This window comes from Dipodomys ordii, unplaced genomic scaffold (genome assembly GCF_000151885.1).
Source record: "Dipodomys ordii isolate 6190 unplaced genomic scaffold, Dord_2.0 Scaffold68, whole genome shotgun sequence".
Classification (NCBI taxonomy): Eukaryota; Metazoa; Chordata; class Mammalia; order Rodentia; family Heteromyidae; genus Dipodomys; species Dipodomys ordii.
Window position 1 is genome coordinate 327,817 of NW_012267284.1, and position 11,070 is coordinate 338,886.

The window sequence follows — 11,070 nt, forward strand, 5'->3', positions numbered from 1 at the left end:
TCTGTCTGTCTGTCTGTCTGTCTGTCTGTCTGTCTGTCTGTCTGTCTGTCTGTCTGTCTGTCTGTCTATCCAGCTATCATTACCTGTGTTCTCTTTATGCCCACAGATGAGCTCAACTTCCTCATTATTTTTTCCACAGATCCGGACAAAGGACAGGGTCTTTGACAGCATCAGCCACCTCATCCACCACCACCTGGAGAGCAGCCTGCCCATCGTCTCTGCTGGGAGTGAGCTCTGCCTCCAGCAGCCAGTGGAGAGGAAACAGTGAGCCTGTCTGCCCTCTCCCGATGCTGAACGCCAGGTCAGGAGGACCTGGGGTCTGTTGGTCTTGGGCTGTGGGAACTGAGGCAGTGGCCTGTGGTCTCAGCATTTTCTTCAAAATCCCCCAAAGGAAGGTTTCCTTCATAAACTTGTAACAGATTTCTCATATGCATATTAAAAGTGTACATATCTATACATCCTGTACAAATTATCCCTCTATATTTATATTTTTTAAGATTAAGAAAGATGTAAGACTCATGTTCTGTGGTGTATGTTTTTAATGAAGAAAAAAAAAAAGAAGTGTCACCGTAGTTGCACAGGCAAAAATTTAACTCACCTGATCTAGTCCACTGGGAAGTTTTACTAGGAAGTTTTAACCTGAAGCATTACCCAAATAAGCACAAATTCAGGGGAGGAAGGCAAGCGGGAAGCTATAAATGGTATCTAATCCTATGTTCAAAATATTGTGTGACCACTAGCTTGGGATGGCTGGTGGTTGTGGGGGAATGAGCCTCCTCTGTCAGCTTGCTGGGCCGATGTCTGTGCCCCAGCCCTGCACACCACCATGTGCATGGAGTTTCCTAGCAGGACCACTCACTGCAGCATCAGTAAGGAGGAGGTGGCACTCAAGGGCCTCTAGGTCACACCGAGAACATGGCTAGCCACCACTTGACCCAGGGAGTGTTCAGGGTTCTTGAGGATTTGTTTAAAACTAAATCTGCCACAAAATAAAGGTCCCCAGTCAAGACCTTGATTGACAAGTGCTTCCTTGTACTCACCCAGATAGATGAAATGACTATCTCTGGATGACCCTTGAAACAGATTCTTGCTCTGGATACCCTTCTAGTTTACAGGTTGCTTGGAGAAGCTGTCATTGAAATTGCCACAACTCACTCTTGCAGTCAATAGAGGGAGGAAAAAGCATGGGAAAGAACCATGCAAAGACAAGTGCAGACACATGAACACACACACACACACACACACACACACACACACACACACACACACGCACACACTGGCCATTCATAATTCTTGGGTATATGTGTACTTGGGACAATGCTCTAGAGCCTCTGGAATCAGTGAAAGGTCCCTGAGGGTGGTGAACCACCTTGCTGCCTCTATGAGCTTCCTGGTCACTCCAAGCGGTGGGTGTATGGCCCACAGCCCTCACGCTAGACATTGTACCTTCCAAATCAAAAGTCATCATTCTATGATGGCTGGCCTCATGTCCGTAAGTTGACAATTATTATGACCTTTAAAAAACTATTTGGACTGGGATTGCCCTCATAGATGTTACCTAGATACAACAGCTTTTGAAACAGAAATCTCTGACTCATCTGTGGGTTGGCACCTCTTCACGTGGCTGTGACACCCCTGGCTAGCTGAACCAAAAAAAAAAATTCTTCACATGCTTAAGGTTGGCTAGTGATACATTGGATTTTTTAAAAGGGGTTAAGAGGACACAACCATAATGGTGGGTTGTGATTCTGCAAAGTTCTGATAACTAAGTGTATCTACCCTGTTCTGCTTTGAGGTAGGTGGAGCTAACTTGTCAGGATGGGTTGGGGCAAATCCTAGGCTTTGTCCATGAAGGCTTCTTTAGAGCTTTTGGCTTTTGAGGGTCCATGGATTTAGTATATCTCCCTAAATGTTCTGTAGCAGGTTGGAACTCAGAAGAGTGTGGCACTGGTGTAGACTGCCTGCTGCTTCCTGAGTGATGCTTTTCAGGAACATGGATGTTGTCTGGAGTCAGGGGCTCAGTTAGGATGCAAGTGACAACCAGCTCAGGCTCTTGCTCACGACCATGGAAACTGTGGGGTAGATCCAAGCATCACCAAGCACTCTGATCTCTGGGAAGCGGTGACACACACCACACCCGCACACCCACACCTATGCCCACACACATCTGACCCGCTTGTATGTAAATGTAGATCTAAGAATGTATCAAATTACCTCTTTTCAACATTGTTTCATTCCTCACTTGTGTAAGACCAAAATGCTGCAAGTTTAGGGGTACTAGCAAAGTAGTAAGGGTACCAGCAGAGGTTGAGACCTGTAAACACTCTAAAATTTGCTCTACTTTATTTTCCTATGGAGAGTGAAAAATATGTAATCCACAGTAATTAGCTCTCTTCTTTGCAGTTGTGCTGATTTTGAGGGTGATAGGCTATATGCATAATATTTTTGCATGATAATTTAGAAAATTTAAAGTGCTGGATCAATTTTTATCTATAATATTAACTCAAAATACATAATTTTGATCTCTGATTATAAGGTTGGAACCACTGCCAAGTGGGAAAAAAACCCTAGCATTTCTTTTTAATCAGAGCAGATTTTAGAAGTAGCAGGTGACAGGTCTCTCATCTTCCCCCCCCCCACCCCTCTCCCTTCTGTTGGTAAAGTATGTTAGGGCCTGTGAGCTAATTATCTCACCTCTTTCTTCAAGGGCCACATGATGGGGTGTTCCTGGGAGCCTAACTCACACATGGGGAAACCAAGGCTTGCTCCAGGCCATGTGATTAGCTGGCAGCAGAGACAGCCTGCCTCACTCAACCCTCCCTGAGGGCTGCCTGGAGCATAGGATCTGCTTGCAGCAGAGCCTCCTTCCTACTCAGCCTGGGCCACTTTCCCCCATGATTCTTAGACTCCATTTCTGCTCAGGTCTGGCAGGGCTATTGGACAGCAAATGTAGGCAGAATCATGCTCTGCCATGCATTCAAGGGCTCTGACTCCTGGGGCCCAGTGGCTGCATGCCAGGCAGGGCTACCCTGGGCCTATGGAATGTGCCCAGGCCATACTGGCCCTCTTCTGGGAGTGCAAAGATAGAGTCCAACAGTCTTTAAATCACTCCCTCTCTGTCCTTGAGCAGTAGCCCTGCAGCACCCCTACTCTTCTGGGTAAATTAGCACATTTTAAATGGCATCTGTATCTGGGCGAGACAGACTGGGACACCCCGAGGGGTTGTTCATTTTGGTCCAGTCAATTATGATTCTTGACCACCCAAGCTGGCCCTCAATGTCTCCCGGTGTAGCATGGAAATCTGAGAAATGATATGGCCAAAGCACTCAGTTTTCCACCCTCTGTTTAAGCTACCATAGGTGAGACTTCTAATATTTGAGGAACTACAAGACTAAGTGCCTGCTCAGTCTTGATGAGCAAATTTCTGATTAGGCCATTGCCAGTGTTGAGGCAGATGGACCAATGCCCATACAAACCACATATGGTATCTTTGAAGGTGTCCCAGTGGCAGACTGATAAGCTATAAATGGAGACAAAGACCTAGGGAGGAATAGACCCTAAAGAGCCCAAGGATGCAAGGTCATGGATCGTGCATGTCTAGGCTCCATGCTTATCCTTGAGGTCTGCAGGTGCCCCAGCTCCTGAAGTGAAGCTTTCTCCTAGTAGCCCCAGACATCATGTGGCTCCCTTATCTAAGTGAAGCTTTAGAGTGGACATCCTTCCCTCTGCTTCAGTTGCCACTTGGTGCCAGTGTCATCTTCCCTTCCTGTTGGGTTGAGTTGAGCAGAAGCCTGGACTACAGACCTGTGTAGGGCAGTACAGCCACAGTGGACTCCTGTGTTCAGCCTTAGCTCCAACCAGCTTCAAGCTGGATTTCTCTAAGTTGTGGCTTGCTCCACTGGGCAGGACACACACTGTTCCTACCACGACAGTGTTAGGGGTTGATAAATATATGCTATTCCTGAACAGTGACTCCCTGAGATCCTTCATTCATAAAAGCACACATGGACTCCCTTGCCCAGGGAGCCCGAGGATGTGTGCTATCTGTAATCTCCTTCCTGTGCACAGTGGTAGCCAGATTGGAAGTGAGTAGAAGGATTATGGAAAGACTGAAAAATACAGCGTTGCATCCATATGAATCTTTGCAGTAGCTTTTGGTATAACTCTGCCTCTCCTGGAATCTTTGAATGTGTTAAGAAAGACAAAGTAGATACACCCCTGTGCCTGGAACCGATTGAAAAGCTCAGGCTTCACATGAGATCAACAGGATAGTTGGCTTTACTAGGTGAGCTGGAGGAAACTGGAGCTGTGTGACCTCTCAGAGATGGCGCCAGTCAGTGCTGACTTTAAGAAACAATGCAGCACTTACTAAGCTCCTTTGTGGAACTTAGTATGGAACACTCCATCCTCCAGCTTTACTTTGAGTCTCCCTCTCAATAAAGAAGCAGGGCTTCTACTTCCTCTGTCTTAGCTGGAGTCTTTCAGAAGCTGACCCCAAGGAGGATTTGAGTATATGTAGTTTGTTTGGGTGGTAATCTCAGCAATAGATACCTGATAAGCATTACACTTTCAAGTGAGTCTGCATGATGCGGCCAACAGGGGCTTTAACCCATGAGGAACTCCCAGACGACAGGGTTTAAATACACCTCAGCGGTAGCTCAGGGAGTCAGATTTTGTTCATCCAGCTTGTTATTGGTGAAGGTTGTTTGCAGGGACAATTTCTCCCATGCAAGCATTCACCCAACCCTGCTTTGCTTCTGAGATCAGAGCTTGGTATAGAACAGGGACAATTTCTGGCCAGTTGGCGCATGCCTGGGCACTCTTTACAACCTAGGGGATGTCCTTGGACATAGGCATGTGTCCAAGGTGTCTAATGAGCAGGCTTGGAGTGGAAGGTCTACATCAGAACCCTGTTTGTAGGTTCACAGGCAAATCATGGGGCTCTGCTTCCTGAGGGCCTGACTCAGAGGATCTGGGTCAGAAGGGGTCCTGACTCAGGGGATCTGAGAATTTGCAATCACAAATACATTTTGAAGGGATACAGATGAGACCAGTCAGGAGTCTTGACTTTAAGAACCATCAACTGATGACAGTTTTCAATTTCCTAGGCTCCTACTCAGAGCTGACCCTTCTTTTTTATGATTAAGTTTTCATAGATACCAGGATCCATGCTGTGGATAGAAAAATGGAGAATTAAGCTGGGTACTGGTGGCTCATGCTTGTAATCCTAGCTACTCAAGAGGCTGAGATCTGAAAAAGCCAGATGGGGCAAGCAAACTCGAGAGGTTCTTATCTCCAATTAGCCAGCAAAAAGCTAGAAGTGGAGGTATGGCTCAAGCAGTAGAGCACCAGCCTTGAGGAAAAAAAGCTAAGGAATGGTGCCCAAGCCTGAGTTCAAGCCCCAGTACCAACACACATAAATATACACACAAAATAAAATAAAATAAAATAAAAAAATGAATTAATAAGCACTTCCAACTCCATGCAACTGTTGCTGGCAGATAAAATGCCATCTGCCAGACGCGATATATTTATAATAAGGTTTATACATATTTATAAGTTTGCAAGCAACAAATGAAGTTTTAAAACTGGCATATTTTATAGCAGCCAAAATTTTGCAACCTTATTCCAGGACTTATGAATGTGAATTGCATATGTATATACACACATATATATATACTCACATTGATTAAAATCACATGCATCTCCTCTGTGAGTACGTCCACACACAGCTTGGCTGTGTTCTATATACCCTGGGATTCCTAGGGTTTTGTAACTAACAAAGACAACTAGAAGTCAAACAAGCCTTGAGAGTTGATTGACAGGTCCTGGCATCCACAGACACAGGGATGAGAGGCCTAGATGCTATAGGATGTGAGACCCAACACAAAGGGAGCCGGAACAAGGCACAAAGGAGAGGCACAGAGGACCATAACAGAGGACAAGAGGAAAGAGAAGCCAGCAGGTGAAGACAAGGAAAGGAAGACAGAGATAGGATAAAAGTAAAAATGGCCAGGCACAGGCAGCCAATCCATGTAATCCTAGATACTCAGGAGCTGAGATCTAAGGATTGTGGTTTGAAGCCAGCTCAAGCAGAAATGTCCAATTAACTATTAAAAGACTGGAAGTGGGGCTGTGGCTCAAATGATAGAGAACCAGAAAAAAAAAACCTTTAGGGACACTGCTATTTACTAGCATTCACACACAAATCAAAAGTAAAAAAGAAGAGAAAGGAGAAAACAAGAGTAAAACACCTCAAGTTTCACACCTTTATCTAGCAGCATACAACTCCTTGTACCATGAAGGAGGCTATGTTCTTGGTGGCATACTGGGTTCCTGGGTCAACACAGCCCCCTGCCTTATTCTAATCAGTATTCCTGGCCATTAATAAATCAATTCCTTTGTGGCAAGCTCTGAACTAGGCTCTTAGGATAGAGAAGTAAACCTAGGAAGCCCTGCTTGAGTGTATAATCTGGTAGAAAACCTGAGGGTGGTGGAGTATGATTGTGTGTCTTGTGCTTGTGTGTCAGCTGGAGCAGCTGATATAAGGCACCAGACAGCATAAAGCAGGGTCAGAAGAGGCAGGAGAGAGTGTGGGAGACTCAAGACTAGGTAGGCCAGGACAGCAAGAGCCTGGGATCAGCAGGATGCTGGAGGGAAGGGGGTGACTCCTAGCCTTCCTTTCCTCTCCCTGCTGCCTCAGATGCCCTGAATAAGTGATTTCCTAAGACTTCAAGCACACAGGCCTCTTCCCCTGGGATGGGAGAAACATTCACAAAGGAGAAACCACAGGAAATGGAACATCACATTTTTAAGTATCCGTTGTGTGGGCTCTTTTAAAATCACTGTAGTTGAAAATTAATGCCTGGATGTGTGGGTGGGGAGACCTTGTGAGTTTTTGAGGTTATGGACTCACTGACACACACGTAGACATGTTCAACATAGCCAAAGTTCTTAACCCACCATGGAAATCAAGCACAGAAATGAATGGTCAAATCCACCTCTGAACATGGAGTTCTTATTTTTGTAACAATTGTGTATGAGTTCCCAGTGAAATGTTCTCTGTTCATTTGACTTTTGAATATAACTTGTTCCAGAATGTTGTGACATTATGTGAATGTTGCTTTGTAGTCAAAATTAAATATTTCGTGTTTCAATCCCAGGATGAGGAGACTTTGACTTCATATCAACTAAATTGTGTAATACTAAAGGTATTTAGTGATTTTTTTTAAAAAAATGGATGGCCAATTATACATATTGATCATTATTATTTGAAAACTTTGTTTGGCTTCAATTACATTTTGTAAAACTAAGAATTACTGTAACAATTTGTCTGGGTATATTGCCAAGTCACCCCTTTCCTACTTTGGAATGGAATAGTATTGACTCTAGGACATCTTTAAGGAGGGGAAATATAAAACTGACTTCAGGGTTTTTGTTTTTGTAATTTTTGTTCTTTGGGAAATGATAAAATCCAACTTATTTGGCTAATGATTTGGACTTCCAACAACATAGGGGAAGGTAGTTGGATCCAATGCCCCCCTCATTGCTAGAGAATTCAGTCTTTTTCTGGGAATGGCATCGGTTCCACTCACAAGCTGTTTACTGTGGAACAGGTATAACCCTGTGCTTTGGGGATCACCAGGTGTCAAGTGGCAAGTAGCAACTCCAAATGTCATCACCATAGCCTCAGAGTGGAAGGTTGACACATTTAATTTAGGCAATGCTGAATTTCTCATACTAATTGGTTATATCAGAAAATGTGCCTTCATTGTCCACATAGTGAAACATGTATTTCTGATTACATAGCAATCCCTTGGGATATTTGATTTAGATACTAAAAAAGTTTGGGTGTTGAGGTTTTGCACTTGTACATACAACTTAAAAGCATGGGATGGCAATGTAACTGGCAATGTAACTAGATGTTGTCTATAAAATGCACCTTGTGACCATTTCTGTGAAAGGCCCTTTACCAACTTAGAGTAACTATGGTTCAACAGTTGAGAGAAACCATCATTTTTAATAGTTAATTGTTTTGATGACTAATGATGCAAGTCTGAAGGCAATAAAGATTATTGTGAAAAGTATCTCATTTGGATAATGGATCTCACACGTCTCACAAAAGAGAGGAAGGCAGCATGCAACTTTTCTCTAGAAAGGCCATATTCTCAAGCAGAAAAATTAACAGCTTGGCAGAAATGTCCTTAAGGTATTGGTGCCAAATTTGTGATCACTAAACACCTACTTGGCCATGGACAGGATCAAAGGTAGCAGATGAGCCAGAAAGTTGCAGTGCTTGATGGTATTGGAGGAACTTCATGAACTGCCCAATGTCACCACCAGAACATTTATGTCAGATACCAGCTGTTTTTTATAAGGGACCTGGGATAGAAAGATGAATACCCACCACTTGAGGAGGAGAAAGCAGTGCAGTGGGCTGATATGACCTGATTTCAACTCTAATATGTACCATAGCAAAGAAATCAGAGCCTAGGGCTCTAACAACTGTCTATTATTACCTTCTTAAAAACAGTAGAATCTACCAAACTGGTAGCAATAGTACTCAATACACCAAAGCTCCATTAAAACACCCATTTACAATATCATTCTTTCTAATAGGTGAATAGAACACTACCGTGTATAATACCACATTTTCTTGATCCAGTCATCCACTGAGGGGCATCTGGACTGATTCCATATCATGGCTATGGTAAATAATGCTTCAATGAACATGGTTGTGCTGGCAGCTTTAGCGTGGCCTTGTTTGTTCTCTATTGGATGAATGCTGTGTCACAGGGAGCTCTATGTTTAGTCTGTTGAGGAACTTCCCTACAGCTTTCCAGAGTGGCTGAGAAAGTTTACATTCCCACCAACAGTGTAACAGAGTTCCCTTTTGGCCACATCTAGAATTTTGGTGAAATACAATCTCAGTGCTGCTTTGATTTGCATTTCTTTTATAGCCATCTGTCAATTGGCCATTTTTACTTCTTCTGAAGTCTCTCTTTAAGTCATTAGCCTATTTATTAACTGGATTGTTATCTCTTTATGGTTTCAGAAAGAATGCTATTGTACCATTCATGAGAAAATTAAAAGACTTGGAAAAAAATATATTAAGTGAAGTAAAGGGGCAGTCCCAGAGAAAATAGGTTGCATGGTTTCCCTCTTTGTGGTGGCTGGAATGTGTCTATAAATCTATAAGTAAACACACTGAGTTTTAAGCAAGGGGTCACAAATAAATTAACTGAAATATAATAGACTCTATGTAGAGCCCAAATAATGTAACTCTTTAAAAAGACTTACTTCAAAGCCCATCAAAATAAGTACTAGGAAATAGGTACTTTCAGTTGGGTAAGGTAGAGCCAAGGGGAGAGAGATAGAAGAATAAAGTAGGGAAGTGGGCTCCCCGCCCATATATCACAGAATTGTGAAATATAAGGATCCAAGTAGGGTGAAGATGTTGATGACACAGATCAAGATGCACTGCTTTGTTAAAAGGCAAAAAAGTTAAATATATAACCTAAAACAAAGGTAAGTAAGGGAAGGGGTGGGTTGGGATCAAGATGCACTGTATTTGTAAACTGGTGAATGGCAACTCCTTTGTGCAACTACTTAAAGATAATAAAAAAAATATTTGAAAGAAAAACACCACCATCTACCATAGTGGGGAAAGGTAAAAGTAGATGCTGGTTTAGGCTTCTAAATATGGTCTATTCCCAAAATGCTAATCAGCACAGGTAAGAGGTGAAAAGTAAGCCCACCATACCATACACTTTGAGGGGTCATCCTGGTGAAAACCACAAAGCAAGCCACCATACACAGACTCCTAAGAATGGGTTTATAGAAAAACTTTTTGGTTTTATTTAACAAACACATACTAGAAAACAAACATTGCTACTTGCAATGAGATCTAATGGGTAGTTTCTCTGAGGCATTTAAGAGCTCCTGTTTCCAACCTTCAGGATAAGGGCTTTGGCATGGTTAACTTCTAAAGTATCTCTTAACTGCCTAGCTAGTTAGAAAAGTGCATATGGGTAGCAAATGTGATTGGTTTTTGCATATATCGTATAAGCAAATAAAAATTTTAGTGTATTCGAAATTTCAATTGCTTGAAAGTTTTGTGATATTGCCAAGGATCTTACGTCATGCCACAAACATGGCACTCCCTGGTGAGAATGATGAGTGTGGCTCCTTAAGGACTAATGAATGACATTGGTACATATGGAGAAGTCTGGATTATAGGCAAAGTGGTACTAATTAATATTAATAACAGAGATCCAAGGCCTCCAGTGCAACTCAGAAACATGCCAGATAAAGTTCTAATTTCATTTCTCATGGGAAAATGTGTCTTGACTTCTGAATGCTTTCTTTTCACGTTTTCTTTTTCTCATCTGAATGCTTCCATAGAACTGCCCTAGCCTTTTCTCAGGCTACAAGGCAACAAAATATACCCCCAGAGTATCTCTTGACTAGTAAATTCTCATCACAAACAAAAATTATATAAGTCTTTGGTAAATATGTGGAAGTTAGTCAAGACTCAATGGAAAGTTCCTAAATAAGAGTAACTTACATCAGGCAACATCTAGGCATGAATTTCTTCTAGAAGTCATTCATGTGTCATGACTATTCTGTCTTATTAAATCCTTTTAATAAGACAAAATTCTCACAGAGTTTCTAAAACTTCAAGGGGCTTTGCTATGAGGCTCACCCAAATGAGAATCCTAGTGAAGGTTGTTTTTGTCTGTGTTGTCACAAAGAGCTCAATACAGTAATGGAGGGTATGCACTAGATCTATGTTTGTGTTTACTTCTCATTCATGTATTGCATTCACACTGCTGGGCAAGGAGCTCATACAAGAGGTCTTTTTGCTTTCTCTTTATAAGGTCATCAGAGCAATACAGGATCAACTGAAAAATAAACTTACAGTATATCATGTAAGACTTACAACAGGTCAGCTCTATGAAGAAGGCAGAAATGGCCAGGTTACATTTCCTGACAATCTGCAATTCTTATGAGCAGTCACGGTCAAGGCTTGCTTTTGTAGAAAGCTGGGAAACTGCTGATGGCTTCAGT

General features: G+C 42.6%; 1 protein-coding gene across 1 annotated transcript in view; it reads left to right on the forward strand.

Moving 5' to 3' along the window:
• The window catches only part of Shc3 (SHC (Src homology 2 domain containing) transforming protein 3), a 160,570-nt gene extending 160,024 nt beyond the window's left edge, over positions 1-546 (forward strand). Inside the window, exon 12 of the mRNA XM_013023461.1 lies at positions 140-546. Coding sequence (XP_012878915.1) covers positions 140-268 — 129 coding nt within the window. The 3' untranslated portion in view covers positions 269-546. The remainder of the gene's footprint in view (positions 1-139) is intronic.
• Positions 547-11,070: the final 10,524 nt, after the last annotated feature.